At 49.1% G+C, this 16174-nt stretch overlaps 1 protein-coding gene across 25 annotated transcripts in view; it reads right to left on the minus strand.

The window, feature by feature from the left end:
* Nucleotides 1-520: 520 nt before the first annotated feature.
* Nucleotides 521-16174, minus strand: part of RBFOX2 (RNA binding fox-1 homolog 2) — a 259939-nt gene continuing 244285 nt past the window's right edge. For 14 of the 25 annotated variants that reach the window (XM_053919492.2, XM_053919480.2, XM_053919481.2 and 11 more), the window contains 4 exons: nucleotides 13860-13902; nucleotides 7931-8019; nucleotides 7484-7556; nucleotides 521-5874 (listed from right to left, as the gene is read on the minus strand). In XM_053919492.2, coding sequence (XP_053775467.1) covers nucleotides 5830-5874; nucleotides 7484-7556; nucleotides 7931-8019; nucleotides 13860-13902 — 250 coding nt within the window. In that variant the 3' untranslated portion in view covers nucleotides 521-5829. The remainder of the gene's footprint in view (nucleotides 5875-7483; nucleotides 7557-7930; nucleotides 8020-13859; nucleotides 13903-16174) is intronic. The other 11 variants (XM_053919493.2, XM_053919484.2, XM_053919483.2 and 8 more) reach the window with 1 other exon arrangement.

Genomic DNA, 16174 nt, shown 5'->3' on the forward strand with positions numbered 1-16174 from the left:
CGAGAGAGTGAAGTTAGGAGTTGGAGATTCATGGAGGTGGTCAGAGATTTGGGAATTTTTGGCAGGAAGGATGGTTGGGAAAGTACAGGTGGGAAGAAAAGAGCCAGGCTGGACCTTCAGAGGAACGGTCCCCACCACAGCTAAGCAGAAGGCTCAGGAGCCTGGTGGTGGCCAGCGACTGGGGAGGGCAGTGACAGAGGCGGTGAGGCAGAAAGGTGCCTAAGGCTCAGCAGGTCAAGTGGGTGGACCGGGCCCCAAGAGGTCCTGGCGAGGACGGAGGCGGGCAGAGAGGAACAGCTTCTGCCAAGCCCACTGCTCCCAAGGGGGTGGGAGCCAGAGGCAGCTCCCACAGCCCGCCTTTGGCCTCGCCGGCCTCCCAGCTGACCAGGGGTGAGAGGGCTTCACATTTAGGAAGAGTTACTACTTGCCGCCGCCTTTTTTCACCTTAAGTCAAATCCAAGTGGTATCTTTCAGCCTCCAGGAGCCACCGGGATGATGGATCAACACACACAGGCCAAGGGACGGTGTTTCTCTCTTTTATTTAAAAACAGTGCTTCATTACCATTGGCAAAGGCAGAGGCAGAGCTCTCCCTTCGCTTAGAGTTTATAAAAGCCAGCAACATGATCAATAATTTATACACATGGATAGTAATACAAAAAAAATAAGGAATAAAAGCTAGAGATCTAACTACTCCGACCTTCACAATTCCAGCTACTTGATAATAATAGGATAACCCAATGAATACTGTACGGTCTGAAAGCTACTATACAATATGATTCTTAACGAGGGGGTGGGGATCGGAGACTGTCGCAAAGCCCTGGGGTGCTTCTCTGGAGTTGGCAGGGAAACAGGACCCTGGGCCAGCAGCTCGGGGGTCCTAGAAAGTGATTCTGGGGACAGGGAGGGAGAGAAGGCGAGGTGGTCAATTACACAAGCATCCCGTGTGCCGCCCCCATGCCCCGAAGGTACCTGTTTCTGCCATGGCAATGGGAGGGGCCAGAGAGACGGTGTGTGTCGCAAGTAGGGATGGTTCAGTCCCTGCCATGGGAGGGGGGTCGGGGGGTGGGGAGGAGAGGAGAGGTTCTGTGGCGTTTTCAGCCTTGCAAAGGTTTGGGCTGAAGAGCCCTGAGACGCAGGCGGGTGGGCCTGTGGGGGCAGCGTGCCCCCGGCTCTCGGCGCTCTGCAGGCCTCGCTCACATGTGTCAGCCCCAGGCTTGCTCCAGCTTTCACAAGCAGAATTATAACACAAGAAAAACAACTCATATCCCTTAGGGGAAAAAGTGGATCAATTCATCACTCGATATATAATACAGCCAAAATGAGCTGCCAAACAAGCACACACACACACAAATACTGTGAACAGAAAAATACAAGGAAACGACCACGCTCGGAGTCTCGGTGGGGTCTAGACATCGCTTAAAGCACTTAGGCCCCGGGAAAAACCAAACCAAAAAACAGTTTTTAAAAATTCAAAAACTCATGGCCCCCTGGGAATCTGGTGTCGGTAACGGGGGCAGGGGGTGGGGGGAGAAAAGAGAACCATCGTTCCCTTTCCGCCTGCCAGTGTGAGCGGAGCTCTCGCCACACCGGCATGCACGTGGCCGCCAGCCAGAGGCCCTCGCCCCCCCGCTGGCGGTCTCCTTAAAGGCAAGGTTTGAGTGTTGGCTGACCAACAGTTCTCTCAGTTACCAATCCCTGCCAACCAGCACTACCATGGCTGAAGTGATCGACCGTTTTCCTGAGTAAACTGTAACTGGCTACAGTGCCGGTAACGTGGACGAGAACTCAGCCACTACAGCCAACTGCGGTACTCCAGGACTCCTCCCCGCCTCGGCCCCTCGTGGGGCTCAGGGATTTGAGAACCCGCTGCAATCTGGTCTGCAGGCCTCGTGTTAAAGTCAGGTGCCAGGGACTCCACCACACTCACTGAACCAGAGGGCATGTGCTGGCTTAGGACACTCAGAGCCGACCTGGCGAGGGCCCTGCTTCATGCTCTAGCTCTTGGATGGCTATTGCCTGGTTGATCAGTGAAGCAAGTATGAAGGAAGTACAGAGGAAAGGGCAAAGGGAGGGAAGAGGCTTTTAGACAGTAACATTTCAAAACAAAAAGTGTTTTATGCAACAGAGAATCAGGTCTCACGGGTGGGTACACACTACAAATGGTCAGACATTTTCAAGAGCGTGACAAAGTAAAAACACAAATTTACGTTTGATGCTCACCTTGCCCACTATTTTCTTCCTACCTCAAAACAGTGCAAACAGGTAACTTATGCTTTTAAAACACCACTAACCCTTGCCCACCCCCCCGAAGTCCCTTTCCTCCTATTACCTGGGGGGGGGGGGGGGGGCTGCAATTCTGCAAATGTTACTGTGCTAGAGGAGTGGCTGGACTTGGGAAAGGGGAGGGGTCGGTGTCCCCTCTCCCTCCTTTCCTGTCTAGTGCCTTCCAAACTGTCGCTCACTCAGCCTTGTTCTCCTGCCAGAGGGAAGAGGGAGGGATGGAGCCCTTCTCGTGCAGCCCCTTGGAGTTGCATCCGCCCCGAGCCGCCACCTCCCTCCCATCTGGAAGCTACACGTCTAGTCCCAGGGTGATGGCGACTCACTGACTTATCTGCTGTATCTCTAGGAAAGGATACCCTAAACTAAGAGCAGTTTCGGCCCCTGAGGAGTCACATTTTTGAGCAAAAGCTGCTATCACTTATTTCTAAGAAAGATCTCCACTGGCTCCCCTTAGACTAAGAGTTGAGCCCCAGGCCCCTTCTTTTTCAAAGAAAAATGAAAGTAGCCCAATTCTGACTGTGGCTGTTGGAGGATGATGGTGATGGCGGGTTCTGTAAAACCCGAGAGCCTGAAGAATGAGGGATCACCGTGGCTGATCCGGGTTAACAGAGCCGAACTACGTAACACGAGGGATTCTGGGAGAGACCTAAGGGCAGCTGTCAGGGCTGAAAGAGGCGAATTCAGTTTCCTTAAAGGAGGAGCCCAGCTTCTAAGAGTAAGATTCTTAGTACAGAAAGTTCACACGAGGAGCTACGGAAGGCTGTTACCATCATTCCTGTGCTATGCTTCAGCATCAGCGAGCGTTTTGGAACTCTCACCCAGCACCCTCTAACCAACTCACAAGACGCCTCTCTGCTGACTGCGGCTTAGCACAACGGGAACTTGAGTCAGGGATCTGCCTCTGATGGAGTCTCCATGTTCAGGCTAGATGGGAGGTCAGCACCGTCAAATCCAGGGCCTCCCGAGAGCCCCAGTTCTCAGTGCTGACGCGGGAAACCAAAGGTCCTTTGGGGAGAAGCGGAACTCTGTTTCGTCCTTCTCAGGAAAGGGAGCCGGAGGAGCCGTATCCCCGGCACCCAGGGAGTGCAGCAGACGCCTACCGGGACACGCGGAGCTGCCCTCGGACCCTCAGCCAGGCCAGCTGAACTGAAACGCACAAAAGCTACCTCAAGCTCAAGCTTCTGCCTCTTCTAAAGGGGCGTGGGAGCCGCCCTCTCTCCCCTCCCCATCGCCCGTGTCACTCCCTGGAGAAAAGAAGGGAAGACTCTCCAACTCACTCCTCACTCTCCTCCCTGCTGCGGGCACAACTGTTTAGAATGTGGCCTTGTCCCCACCCAGGAGTGTCTTGCCATTTTGTGAGCACGGCCCCTCTTTGAACATGACACAAAATTTCCATCAGTTTCTTTAGTCAGTAAAAGCTCTCCCTCAAAACAAAAGCAAAAAAAAAAAAAGAAAAAGAAAATTCCTCCCTGCCCCCATTCTGTAGAACCGTGAGAACCCCACTCCACCACCCCCAACTAAAATATTTATATACATACAACAAAAATTGTCTTAACAGCAACAAACCAAACTTTGGCTTGGGGAGGGGAACCCTTAAGAAGTGGCCAGTGGCTGGGCAGTGGGGTACCCCGGTCCTACGCATTCCTCCCCAGAATCAACGAGAACTGCATCTCGGCCTCCAGTGCCCTTGCTGTCCCTAGTTTCGGGGCCAGCCTCTCCCCAGTCACTAGGACAGACAGGATTCTGAGGGGAGGCCTACGTGCCACATGTGCCACGCCAGTCCTCCCAGACAGAGTACTGTGCTGCCACACGCCAGTCGTTTTGACTCAGGGACACGAATCAGGAATCCGTCGAGGACGTGCGGAGACAGGAGTGAAAGAGCAAACCCAAACCGAACCCCTAACGAGCCCGAAGGTCTGTGTCTCTGAACTGCTCCCTTGATCAGCTCTCCCCTGGGTGAAAGGGCATCCCAGTACCAATGGGAACAGACCAGGATGCCAAACCAACCGTGCTTTTTCTGTTTTCTAACGCCTTCCCTTTGGAACTGCTGTAGGACCCTTGCCTTTATCATTAACAGCCAAGACCTAGAAGAGAAACACCTCCTCCCCTACCTCAGTAACACAGACAAAGTTGAAGCCAGGGAGCAAGAGCAGTGATCCGCTGCCACGGCCACCTCAGCCTCTCCGCACTTCACGCCCTGCAGTGTTCGTGCGCACCAAGGGGGCCAGGAGCTCAGCGGGGTGTCTTTGGAGGAGATGAGAAGCTGGGTGGGGTGGCCACGAGGGCTCAAGACTGGAGAGAGAAGTGACTCACAAAGGCTCAGGACGACGAGAATTCCTATGGCTTTGGAGCTGGGACAAAGTGCCTCTGCCTGCCCTCACCCGCCCGGGCTGCCACACGGCCAGGGACAGCTGACTGAGACTCGGCGCTTTATCTTGCGCGGAGTCTTTATTACGTGTCTTAGGCTTTGTACTGACTTTCTGATGAGAGAGAAAGATCGGGGATATCAGAGTGCCTAATATCCTTTTTCTTTCCTTTCCCCTCTGCGCTGGCTCTTGACAATTTGTCCTTCATCCTCAACCCATGCGTGGGAGGACATCTGGCCACTGGCTATGTGGTTATTCTTCTGTCCCTGGGCCCTAAATTCCTGAATCTTGAGGACATGGGAGCAGGGTGTTAATAAAACGATAGATGGGCCAAGCTGTGGTTCAATTAAAAGGGAAGAAGCCCGGCAGGAATGCTAGGATGGCAAGAAAGAAAAGAATCTTTTTCATACTCCAGAGTTCATTCTGAGATTGGTTTCCTAATGAGGTGTTTATTATCCACAGTCTGAGAGCATGTTTGGAAATATTAATACTATAATTCCAAAAACTATGCCAACTCTCTCAGGCTGTGCATTTAAGATGATTGTAAAAAGAATGGAGAAGACAGGAGGGAAGAGGAGAGGAAAGTGTCTTTTTAATTCTCCTGCTTTGCAAGCACACATTCCTATCTTCTGTCAGCGTGTGGATTCCAGCCACGGCCGATCAGAACTGCCTGCCAAAGACCGGGAACTCAGAAGACGAGAAGAATACCCTGCCGCAGAAAGGCCTCTTCCACTTCTGCGCATCCCCCAGCCGCTCAGCACCAGACGCACTTGGTAATTCTGTCTGCCGCTTTCCGATCGGGCGCATTCCTCAGCTCCTAACGTCTCTCCTCCGTCATTAACTGCCTCTTCCGTGATTGACAGAATAAGCTAAGCACGGACATACAGACATGGAAATGCATTTTTTTTTACCACAGTTAAAAAAAAAAAAGAAAAAAAAAAGAAAAAATGCACAATCTTTGGAACAAAAGAATTAAAGGCAGAAATTTAAAGGAAAAATACATATTCAAAGAACATAGTGAGGTATAAAAAAGTATTCTCTCTTTTTTTTGTGTTTTTTTTTTCGTTTTGTTTGTTTGTTTTTCCTCTTCATCTTGCTATAGAGTTCCTCTACTAGTAAATATTGCAATAGCCAGGCCTCATGAACTGGGGGGCTGTCCCGTTTGCAGGGTCTCACGTCACTTCAGTAGGGGGCAAATCGGCTGTAGCCACCTCGGTATAAACTCGCCTGCAGTAATTAAAGACATAAAAACAATTAAACGGTTGATGAGAGAAGCATTAAAAATGAAGGAAAATATCCTGAGAAGGGGTTTGGAACAACAGCTTCCTTAGAAGCTTCAAAGCATCTGATCAGAGGCCTGCCCGGTGCCGTGAGGTCACGATACCCACTTCTTGCTTCTCAGATGCTCAAACCAGACAGAGTCCAAAACATTCTTGCTGACCTGATATTCCCAAGGAGAGGGTATGCTAATGGTTCACTTCACTGTTTACATGAATTAGTGCAGAAGGGAAAGTCGACACAGTGCAAAATTCGGCCTGTATATACTCTGATTTTTAAAACCACGGGTCTTTTCACCTTGTTCACATCATTACAGTCATGACCCTCTCGCACATCACCTGTCAACGAGAACATGTTACTTCTGACTGCCACCTCTCTCACATCCCATGTTTGACTGCTGGATTTAAACCTGGATCAATCTTTCAACTAGTAAAGCCTATTTCCTCTATAATCTATAAAATACACCAATAAGTTGTTTCTCAACATACCTGTGTTTATATGTACATATAACCGGGGCCTTAACTGGGCTTTACTCCTGTTTTACCTTTATCTAACGGCTTCCCTTTTTTATAAAATAGCCCGAGGAACACAGCGCTCTTTGGTATAGGACTCGTATCATGTTGGCCCTAAACAATACCTTAGGAACTTCACCACTTTCTTTATCTTGTACGTCTCTACCTCAATCGTGAACATACACCCCTCTACCCTCCACGCAGGACCTGTTACTTCCTCCCACGAATCTCTGCCAGTGGAAACTCGGTGTGAGGCGATGATGGGCTCTCTCCTACTCTTCAAGTCTTACATCTGCCCCATCACTCCGCCTCCCTCTCAAAAGCCTCTGCCTCTGTCCACGTGCCCAGGCAGCGCCCAGCTGCACTTCAGACCACAGAGCGTTTCTGGCAACGGAAGGTGTCACTACAGAAAGGCCTGGTCCTCGCCGGAGCCAGAGTGTGCAGGCCGACACAGAAACGCCGCGGTGAGGACTGGAGTTCAGTTGGCGGGGGGTGGGGGGTGTCATTCGAGAAGAGCTCTGCATGTCTATGGACAGACCCCATTTTCCCACGTGTCACTAACAAAACGTCTCTGTAAGCCGATCACTCGGTGGTTTCTAGGACTACCCACCAGAAGACTTAAGAACAGCAGCGACAGCCTTTGGCACCTGCATTTCAGAAGTCATACAAAACAAGTTTTTCGAAAGGCTCACTGTGAAAATTGGAGTCTTATGCCTTGGCTAACGTCTATCAATAAAACTATGCCGCAGGCACGCACCCAACATTCCAGCTGATGGGAAACGTCAACCCGTCCCTCCTTTCCCTCCCAAACAATGCTGTTACTCAGGGCAGACCGTCACTACGCAGCCCTTTCTGCTGTCCTTGACTGGGCGCTGGGCTCGCACTATGACGCCCAGGGAAAGAAGGTGATACGAATCTTCCAGACAGTCTTGTGTCGTTTTAATGCTTTGGCAATGGAAGAAGGGCTAAAGGTACCACCTCCCCAGATCTTTGTTAGTCTGCAGGTAAAAGTGAAATGTTTTTACAGAAGTTGTGCATATACTTACCACAGCGCCAACTCCATAGCTAGCGGCAGGGGCCAGGGCATGGTAGGGGTCAGCTGTGTACACCCTGCCGTAACTGGAAAGAAGAGATACAGTCAGGGAGAGGAGGGAAAGGCGGCGATCCCCCGAAGCGAAAGGGCTCACAGTACTAAGGGCTTGTGAGTGACTCGGTCCCGGAGTGTTATCAGGAAACTGGCAGAAGGGAAAAAAGCCTTTTGATTTCTACTTCTAAACACAGTAGTCTGAAATTCTTAAGTACTTCTCCAAAATGGAAAAGATGGGAGCTGGAGATGAGGAAGAGGGAGATGGGGGTCAAAGGAGTCAGGGCCATATGCTTTTGGTATGACAGAGGCCACGAGGAGGCGGCCAGGTCTGCGGGTAGCCCCAGGCACTGGGCGCACTTTGGAACGGGGAAGGGCGGACAGGCGCGACACCGGGCGGCATACGTACCCGTCGCTGTACGCGGCTGCAGCGGCCGCAGCAGCTGTGGCTGCGGTTGCAGTAGCAGGCTGTGCATATCTGTAGGCTGCATATCCGCCCTACGGGAGAGAAGAGAACTGACTTTACAGCTACCTCTCCCCCGGGCAGCACAGGTGAACACGCACCCACCCACACGCAGACAGACAGACACAGGGAGACACGAACACAGACACACACATGGGAAGAGGATGTTTCAAACTGCATCGGTCTACATGTTATTCCTCCAGTGCAAGAGCGCAAGCCCCGCCCAGCGCAGGGCTTTGCTTTCCAATTTGTGACGGTGACAAAAATAAGCCGTCTTGGTAGTACCTGTTCTCAAATTTAAGAAATGAAGACATGGGTTTCGGTCTGTCTTCAGTCTCTGCTGGAACTTTCAACAGGCAATATTTACCGGAAGTTGGGAGAACTCTGCCTGACTGACAGGAAGTATAAACTGCAGAGGGAAAATGTATTAAGTTTACGTGCACTGACTTCAGCTCCCCGGTGCGGACCCAGGCCGGCTGACTGCTGGGAGACGACAGGATGACACAGGCCCCTCATACGGCTTTGCGTGCTGCATCCACCTCGTGTTTGTCAGGAGGCCAAGACAGGCAGTATTTGGAAGAGAACACCAGGCTTGACCGGGGCTGGCAAACTGCAGCCTGTGAGCCAATGTAACTCAGCACCTGTGTCTGAGACCGTACGGCCTACAAAACTGGAAGTATTTACCACTCGGCCCTCTACAGAAAAGCTTGCTGACTCCCATCTGTATTTCAGACTCAGGCAGATCAGACTACAGATGGCTGTGCCCTTTTGCCCAGATTCAAACAGATTGAGAACCCCCCCCCACCCCCCACCCCCCGCCAAGCATTTAACTGCATTTCCTCTCCTTCCCTAAAGGATTCTGGATTCTCCCATCCTGTTTGAATAGCAGGCTGAGGGGCTTTCCTCCCAATGACTCACACGGCCTCTCCTCTTGGCCCTTAGGACACTCGCCTCAGCTTCGATGAACTGAACACCGCGCAGGTTCTCCCTGTCCGCGACCCACAAGCCCTCCAGAAAGCAGCACACAGGAGGATAACCACACAGACGCCACGCGACAGGCTGCCAAGTGGCAAGCCCTACCTCTTGTTCCTTCTCCACCCTTCTGGAATTCATCTGTTTTACCCAAACGTAACTCGGGTGTGAGTTTTCATTACTGCCTTTCCCCGTCCGGCTAGCTGCGCTCAGCGGGCCCACTCTGACAGCATTCCGGAGGGAGCACCAGCACTGTGTTCCCGCGGGCGACAGCACCCGCTCTCCCCGGCACCTGCGGCGCTCTGCCCTGAGCTTGCCACTTTCTATTCCTTCCAAGGTTCAGGTTTGTAAATTCACGCAAGGAATTTCACACTTCCTTCTGTATAATGTCTTAGGAACAATAACGATCATTTTCTAATGGGACCCTTGCTCTTCTTAGCCATCTGATGTGGCAGTTTCTAGCTTGCTGCTTTTATTTCTGAAATCTTACTTTGGAAATATCTATAATCTCTCACTGGCTCCTAAAGCTTTTTGCTTCCTTCTTATATAATTTATGCTTTCTCTAACGGAAGAAACTTCACCGTGGAAGAAAATTTATTCTTGCTTTTTAAATTTATCTGCTTGAAGTCATCGGACTCTGTCCCAGCAGCGCGCTCCCCACTTCGCTTGCCAGCGCCGTGGGGCGGGCGGGCCTGACCGACCTGGGCCGCGCTGCGCCAATGTCCCCGCTGCAGCGAGTACACGTGTGTATCACATAGGGTTCTCTCTATTTTTTTAAATGTTGGAAGAGGAAATAAAGCAATAAAAGCATTTGTTACAGCAACAAGCTAACCTTATAGTGGAAACTTTAAGCTTTAAACGAAACTTAAAGGCTCCATTTTTCATTATAACAAGAGTTGGTGCCATTAATTTCGAGTTAAAGTCACTGCCTTGAGGTCTACAGCGGGGTTATTATCCTCGGGAAACCGTCTTTGTAAACCAGGAGAGTGTGGTGGCAAACCAGCCTCACGTGGTTAGTCTCCAGAATTCCCTCAAACACCAAAATGATCTTTAAAAATATAAAAAGTCGAGGTAACAAAAGCAATTAAAGCCCACTTTCCGTTTTCCTGAGGAAGACACGATAAACGGAAGCGCCGTGCCGTGGGGCTCGCGGGCGCCGCTGGTCGCCCTGAGACGGACCGGGCAGTGGGCAGCACCAGCGCGGCTCTGGGCTGCGCCGCACCGGGCCTGGAGGAAGGGCTGCGGGGTGAGGTTCCCCACAGATCCACCGCCCCTCAGACTGCGGGGAAGGGGCTCCTGTCCCAGCCAGAAGGAAGCGGACAGAATCTGTCCGCAGTCCCCCTCCAGTACATGTGCACCCTGAGTGTGGGGGTTGAATCTGATGGCATTCTCTGCTGCTCGAATGCAGGAAGACAGGGCAGGGGCACAAACATTTTACAGACAAGAAAAGGCTCATGAAGAATATCAGCACCGAGAAAAGCTACATTAATGTTTTTTTAAAAACCATAATATTTCAACATGAGTACTTTCCTGATTACTTTATGATAATGGTGTTACTGAGAGGCCTTTCAGAGGGGGTCTTGTGTTTGGGATGGGCAGGTAATTAGCCTAATAAATGAACTTGATAACTCAATGATGACTAACCCCGAGTTAGGAAAATTAAGTTGTATGTCATGGATTTGCTCTTCTTAGAAGTAGTGTTATGCCCAAGTATTTCTGCTCCTGCTTTTTTAAAAAAGATTTTATTAATTTATTTTTAGAGAACGGAAGGGAGGGAGAAAGAGAGAAGCATCAATGTGTGGCTGCCTCTTGAGCACACCTTACTGGGGACCTGGCCGGCAACCCAGGCATGTGCCCTGACAGGGAACTGAACCAGCGACCCTTTGGTTTGCAGGCTGGCGTGAATCCACTGAGCCTAATCAGTCGGGGCTCTGCTCCTGCTTTAAACTGGTTATTCAACAAACTACATCACATAATAGACAAAGAAAACTCAGCTGTATTAATTTCTATTCCAAATTAGGAGTGACTGAAGATTCCAGGCTGAGAAAATTTTCTCAATTTCACTTCCAGTAAATCTGAAGTCTTTTTGTAGAACATGAGAACAAAGTGCAGTTTGAAACACCATGGTTTTCATTACTGTTTCTTAAGTTTTTCAAAAAGAACACGGGTGGGGAAGGGGATAGGAGAGACAGGGTTCAGGCGTGGGGAAGGGATATGGCGCCACATTTATTAATCACATTAAAAACTAAGCATGCCAACATCTGGAGCTAAGACGACCAGCAAAATCACCACGTTCAGACTCGTATCGGCTAACTCTATCTATCCCAGCATTCTCTTGGGACAGCGGTTTGCCCTAGGCTCTACCACAAGCTCGGTGAAGTACACAGCCTCAATTACTAGAGCGTGCAGCCACAACGACCTGGTATTACGGAAACAGTCAGTCACCACTGGAGTTAACATTCCATACCCTAACGACTGGCCCCTCCCCAGCCCAAAGAAACAGGAAATCTTGCCCACCCTAGCCCTGGCCCACACCACAATGTTAATAATTATAACAAGCAGTAACCCATCTGTTATATCAGAGAAGGGAACAGAGACTCCACTGAGAGATTTAGAGTGAGATGTTAACATTTCTTCAGCTGACTGCACAAACAAACAAACAAAAAAAAAAAGAGGAGAAATAATTCGTTGGGAGATATGAAGTCATGAAATAGCTGATGTGTACTGCTTTTCACCATGCACCGATGCAAAACTGAAGCAACCATTAATAATAAAAATTAAAAAGGACATATGTATTTACACACAATCAGACCTGTTCGATCTGAAGCAGTTTGCAGATTCTATCTGTGTGTGATTTGAAATAAAACAAAAAATGGGGATTAGCATGGCCACAGCACACCTGAATGTAGGAGGGCACACACGGACAGCTTTTTGGAATCCTGACTGCTGGGTAAATTTGGCGTGGCTAAGCCTGATCCAAATACACACATGCCCCTTTAAAAGTAATTACTTTCTCATTCCTTTGAATTCATTCTGAATGACTCCTCATTCCCAACTGGGGTAGCCCCACGCTGCGCCGCTCCCCTGCTCCACCTGCCGGGCCCCGATGGGACTCGGTCCTGCAGCACCCGTGTGCTGGCCGCCTGTCAACACCCTACAGCCTGCGCACAACGTTCTTCTCGACTGTTTCCTGTTGAAGTGGCATGTCTTTTCACATAGCCACAGCATACTCTGCCTTCAAACTCCAGGTTTTTCAAAGGAAAACGCTGTTACCTTTAAGACCCTTTCGTTGTTGTTAAAGTCTCTGTTTCCCACGGTTCAGCGTCACCTCCTACGGACTTTCTACTGCACTCAACCCAACTTCTCATCTAAATAGCTCTGTATCGCTGCCACACTGACCAAAGGACTTTTTGGCACAGCTCTGCAGCTGTGTCTCACACGAGAATGCGACGGAAGGGCTCTACGTGTCGCCCCTCCGGGATCTGACCTGCGCCTCTCCCTGTTAGCTGAATGTCACACTGGCAGACTTTCCCCTTGTCTGATTTCAACCTCGCCTTTTATGTTCTATTTTTGTTTTAGGTTTACATTAAAACAGGGCTTTGGTGAGCATGTGATGTCAAGACACCTCTGTTCCACCTGGAGGACAATGACACTATGTGACATTGAGGAGCAGTGTGGGTTTTAAGACCAGCAGACAAAATGGGAGCTCGTTCCCTCTCGTGGTGCAGACCACAGAGCAAGGGAGCGGGGGCGGGTGTGTGGGTGGGGAGGGGCAGGTGCAGCGCAGGAAATCACTGCAGCAGGGGCCTGCCAGCTGCCCTGGACTGGACGCTGGGCCTCTGCGACTCGCACGCCTCCTCCCGACCGGATTCCAACCCCTCCGTTCCCTCACCTCCTCCCCACCTCACTGAGAGGCGCTGCTCTGGACTGTTCTCCTGTGAGGGGCTCGTGAGGAAGGTTCCTTTGTGGCAACACGGCACCTCTGATTCAAAGTGAGTAAGACCGATGCACAGAACTTGTAAGAGTAGTACTTACGAAGAAAATTAAATTTAAAGTACTTGAATTTTATCTTATTACCATTTAAAACTGGCGTTAAGAAATTGCCACAATCAAAATGTTATCTCTCACTACTTCTAAGATGGATGAGAGGCCATCTTCAATGAACTGAACCTTTTCTAACACTCTACGCTTCCATGTTTCCCCAAAGTCATTCATTTCCAAACTCTCTGGGTAGCTACATAAACAAACTAACTGAATTATGAAAAGCTATCCTAGTACCCAGCTATCAGCAGCAGCAAACCTTCTAACAGTGCATTATTGCCCAAATGAACTCACTGATCTTGTTTCAAGGTGAAAGGAAAGTGGAAGGGAAATACGTGTTTCCTTTCAGGGTCCCAACACGTCCAGGCTTTGAAGGCAGCTTCAGCCTTACGTAGCAGCACGGTCCAATCACCACTAGGATCCCGCTACAGGGCCCGACCTGGGACTCGGGAGTCTTCTTGGACAGGTCCTCCTTCCTCCCTTTCCTCACTTCTCTCACAGTAGGAAAACGCCCCCACCTGCTAAGGTCCCCAAATGTAAAAGACTGGCTTAAACACCACTGTTCAACGGGACTGACAGACTGAAAGAGGTGGCAGTGATGGGACAGTACATCAACACGCCCGGTGCGGGTATGTGGCAATGGGACGGGGGCACTTAATTTGGGAGGTAGTGCCATCAGGTATGAACTCGGCTGTGTGCACTGCTGAGGCAGCAGGGCTTAGGTCACACGCTCACAAGTCTTGATTGTCCGAAAAGCCTCTGTTCCCATCTCTAACGTGGAGCTGGAATGGTTAGTATAATTCAATTTTTTTCACTGCAATCCACAATCTGATTGATTGGCAGGTCACACTGGCACTCCTACCTGAGGTATTTTAGCGCTAATGATTGGTTCCTGTAAGACTATTCTATAACAGAACACAGGAAGAGCAGTTCAAAAACACAGCTGTGGAAGGAAAACAATCATACAAAAAGCCCACTGAGGGGCCCACCAGCCTTTTCTTTCCTTTGGATGCAAGCATGCTTTTCACGGATGAGCACCAGGAGCAGTTCGTTACCCACTGGAAAAGTGAATTAGGGTGAAACATGCCTTTTCTACTGGTCCCCCCAAAAATGAGGGGGCGGGTGGACACATGATCTACCTGCTATACTCCCAACCCTTATGGGGGGTGGGGGTCACTTTGCAGAGTACAGGCACAACTGCTAGATCAGTTCTGCAGAGGAGAATGAGGATAAGAGACACAGACAGGGAGAAAATGGCAGCAGGGGTTATGGGCTAAGAACAGACAGGGAAAAGAAATTTTAAAAACCTCCACAATAAATAGCCTAAATTAATACAACATAACCAAACCAGCAACTCAAACTCTTTGCCTTCATGTCATCTGTCAAGTTCAGGGAACATTCTATCCTAGATAAACCCTCCACTCTTTCCATTTCCAGCCTGCCCTTCTGAGAAAGTAGGAGCTAAACGTACCTCTATAGGGTCCTACAGATGGGAAAATAGACACAGGGAAGCAGAACAAGCTCAAGGTAACACAACAGGGTCTCCGTGTGTGTGTTTTTAAGACACATCTTTGCTCCCTCACATACGGAAGAGGGAATATAAAGTTTGAAAAGATACAGTTATGTTAGGCCTCACTCAACAGTAACCTCCTAATGTATCCTTATTTTTCATCAGTGGATATGGATATTATTGCAGCCCTAGTGACCAACTTTTTCCTCCAAGTAACTGCTTTAAGATTGGAACTGAAAGAATAATAACAACATTATCATTAATTCTTTTCATCAACAAGGGGCCATGGATCAAAAAAATATTTTGGTAAGGTCACTGAATTACTGCTGTTTAGCTTGGTATCATAATCCAGTAAGTAGATAAAAAAAAATCCAAGAGTATTTTCTCAGCAAGTACAGAAAAATCATCTCTCTCTTAATGAAATCACATACTGTGAACTAAGGAAATGAGAGAACGGTCAACAAATATTTGGTTGGTTGACTTAACAAGGTATAAGTAGGCACACCCTGTAAGGTAGAAGTGGGCCCTACTTAAAAAAATCCCCAAATATGGAATGTATCAGAGAGAAAAAAAACTTGATTTAAGAAATAATTCACATGGAAAAGTACGCTCTAATACACCAGATTTCAAAACAACTTTAATAACACAGAGATGAGTTTCATGAGAATATGGACACTGATGTATGTGGGAGAATGTACATGCTAAGACCATGTGTAAATATGTACATTTAGAAAAGTGTGATTTGGTGTAAGACCAGGATGTATTTCCCTGATCCTCAAGTTTCCTGTGAGCACAGAAAAGAACATATTTTGAAAATCATCTGAGGAAAGACGTGAATTTTAATTAAATGCTCAGAGGCAATGGAATGTGGATTGGTTGGGTCTTGAGCTTGGCTATACAACTAATTTACATAATCCGGGGTAAATTACAATCTCTCTAAGAAGCGTATCCGTGAAGTGACAGGGCGTGGGCCACGTCCTGGCTAAGGTCCCTTGCAGCATCTGTTAAACTGAAAGATACCTGAAGGTCTTCTCTAGAGAGGACAGGCATGTACTGTCGCTTACCTTGCAGGGCCCCTTCATCCCCTCTCTGCTTGCAGCCACGCAGAGCCCTGAGTGCGTTCAGGAAGTGCACAAACGTTTTTGATTGCCAGGGCATCTTGGGCAGATTGTGAAAAACAGTTCACTAAAAACGTACCCTCACTGATTTGGGGAAGTAAGGGTGGAGAAAGCATTTCTAGAAAACTGTAGCCTAGGCCCAAGAAATACCTTCACGGAGAAGAACTTATCTCACAGAGCGTTGCTCTGTGACTGGTGCACAGCCCAGCCTTGCATTTGGGTAAAGATCGCTTGCAGAGGTCCCAACAAAAGCCTTCTAAGCTCACAAACTTTAACTCCTCGTCGTTAGGTCACTTTGTCCATATTTTAAATAATACGTGACAAGCTAATCACAGAGACTGAGCTACAGCTAGACAGGTTCAGTCATGGATTACATGTTAGCATGGCTGGTAGAATCAACAGATCATGTATGACAGTCCACTGTTTGTAAGGAAAGTCCAGGTTGATGGCTGTGCCGCTCATTTCCCTTTAGGTGTCTCTTAAGAAAAGAGCCACGCTGGCGGCGAACCTTCTGACGAAGAAGGCCTTCGGCCGAGAGTGTCTGCTTTC

This window comes from Desmodus rotundus, chromosome 3 (genome assembly GCF_022682495.2).
Source record: "Desmodus rotundus isolate HL8 chromosome 3, HLdesRot8A.1, whole genome shotgun sequence".
Classification (NCBI taxonomy): domain Eukaryota; kingdom Metazoa; phylum Chordata; class Mammalia; order Chiroptera; family Phyllostomidae; genus Desmodus; species Desmodus rotundus.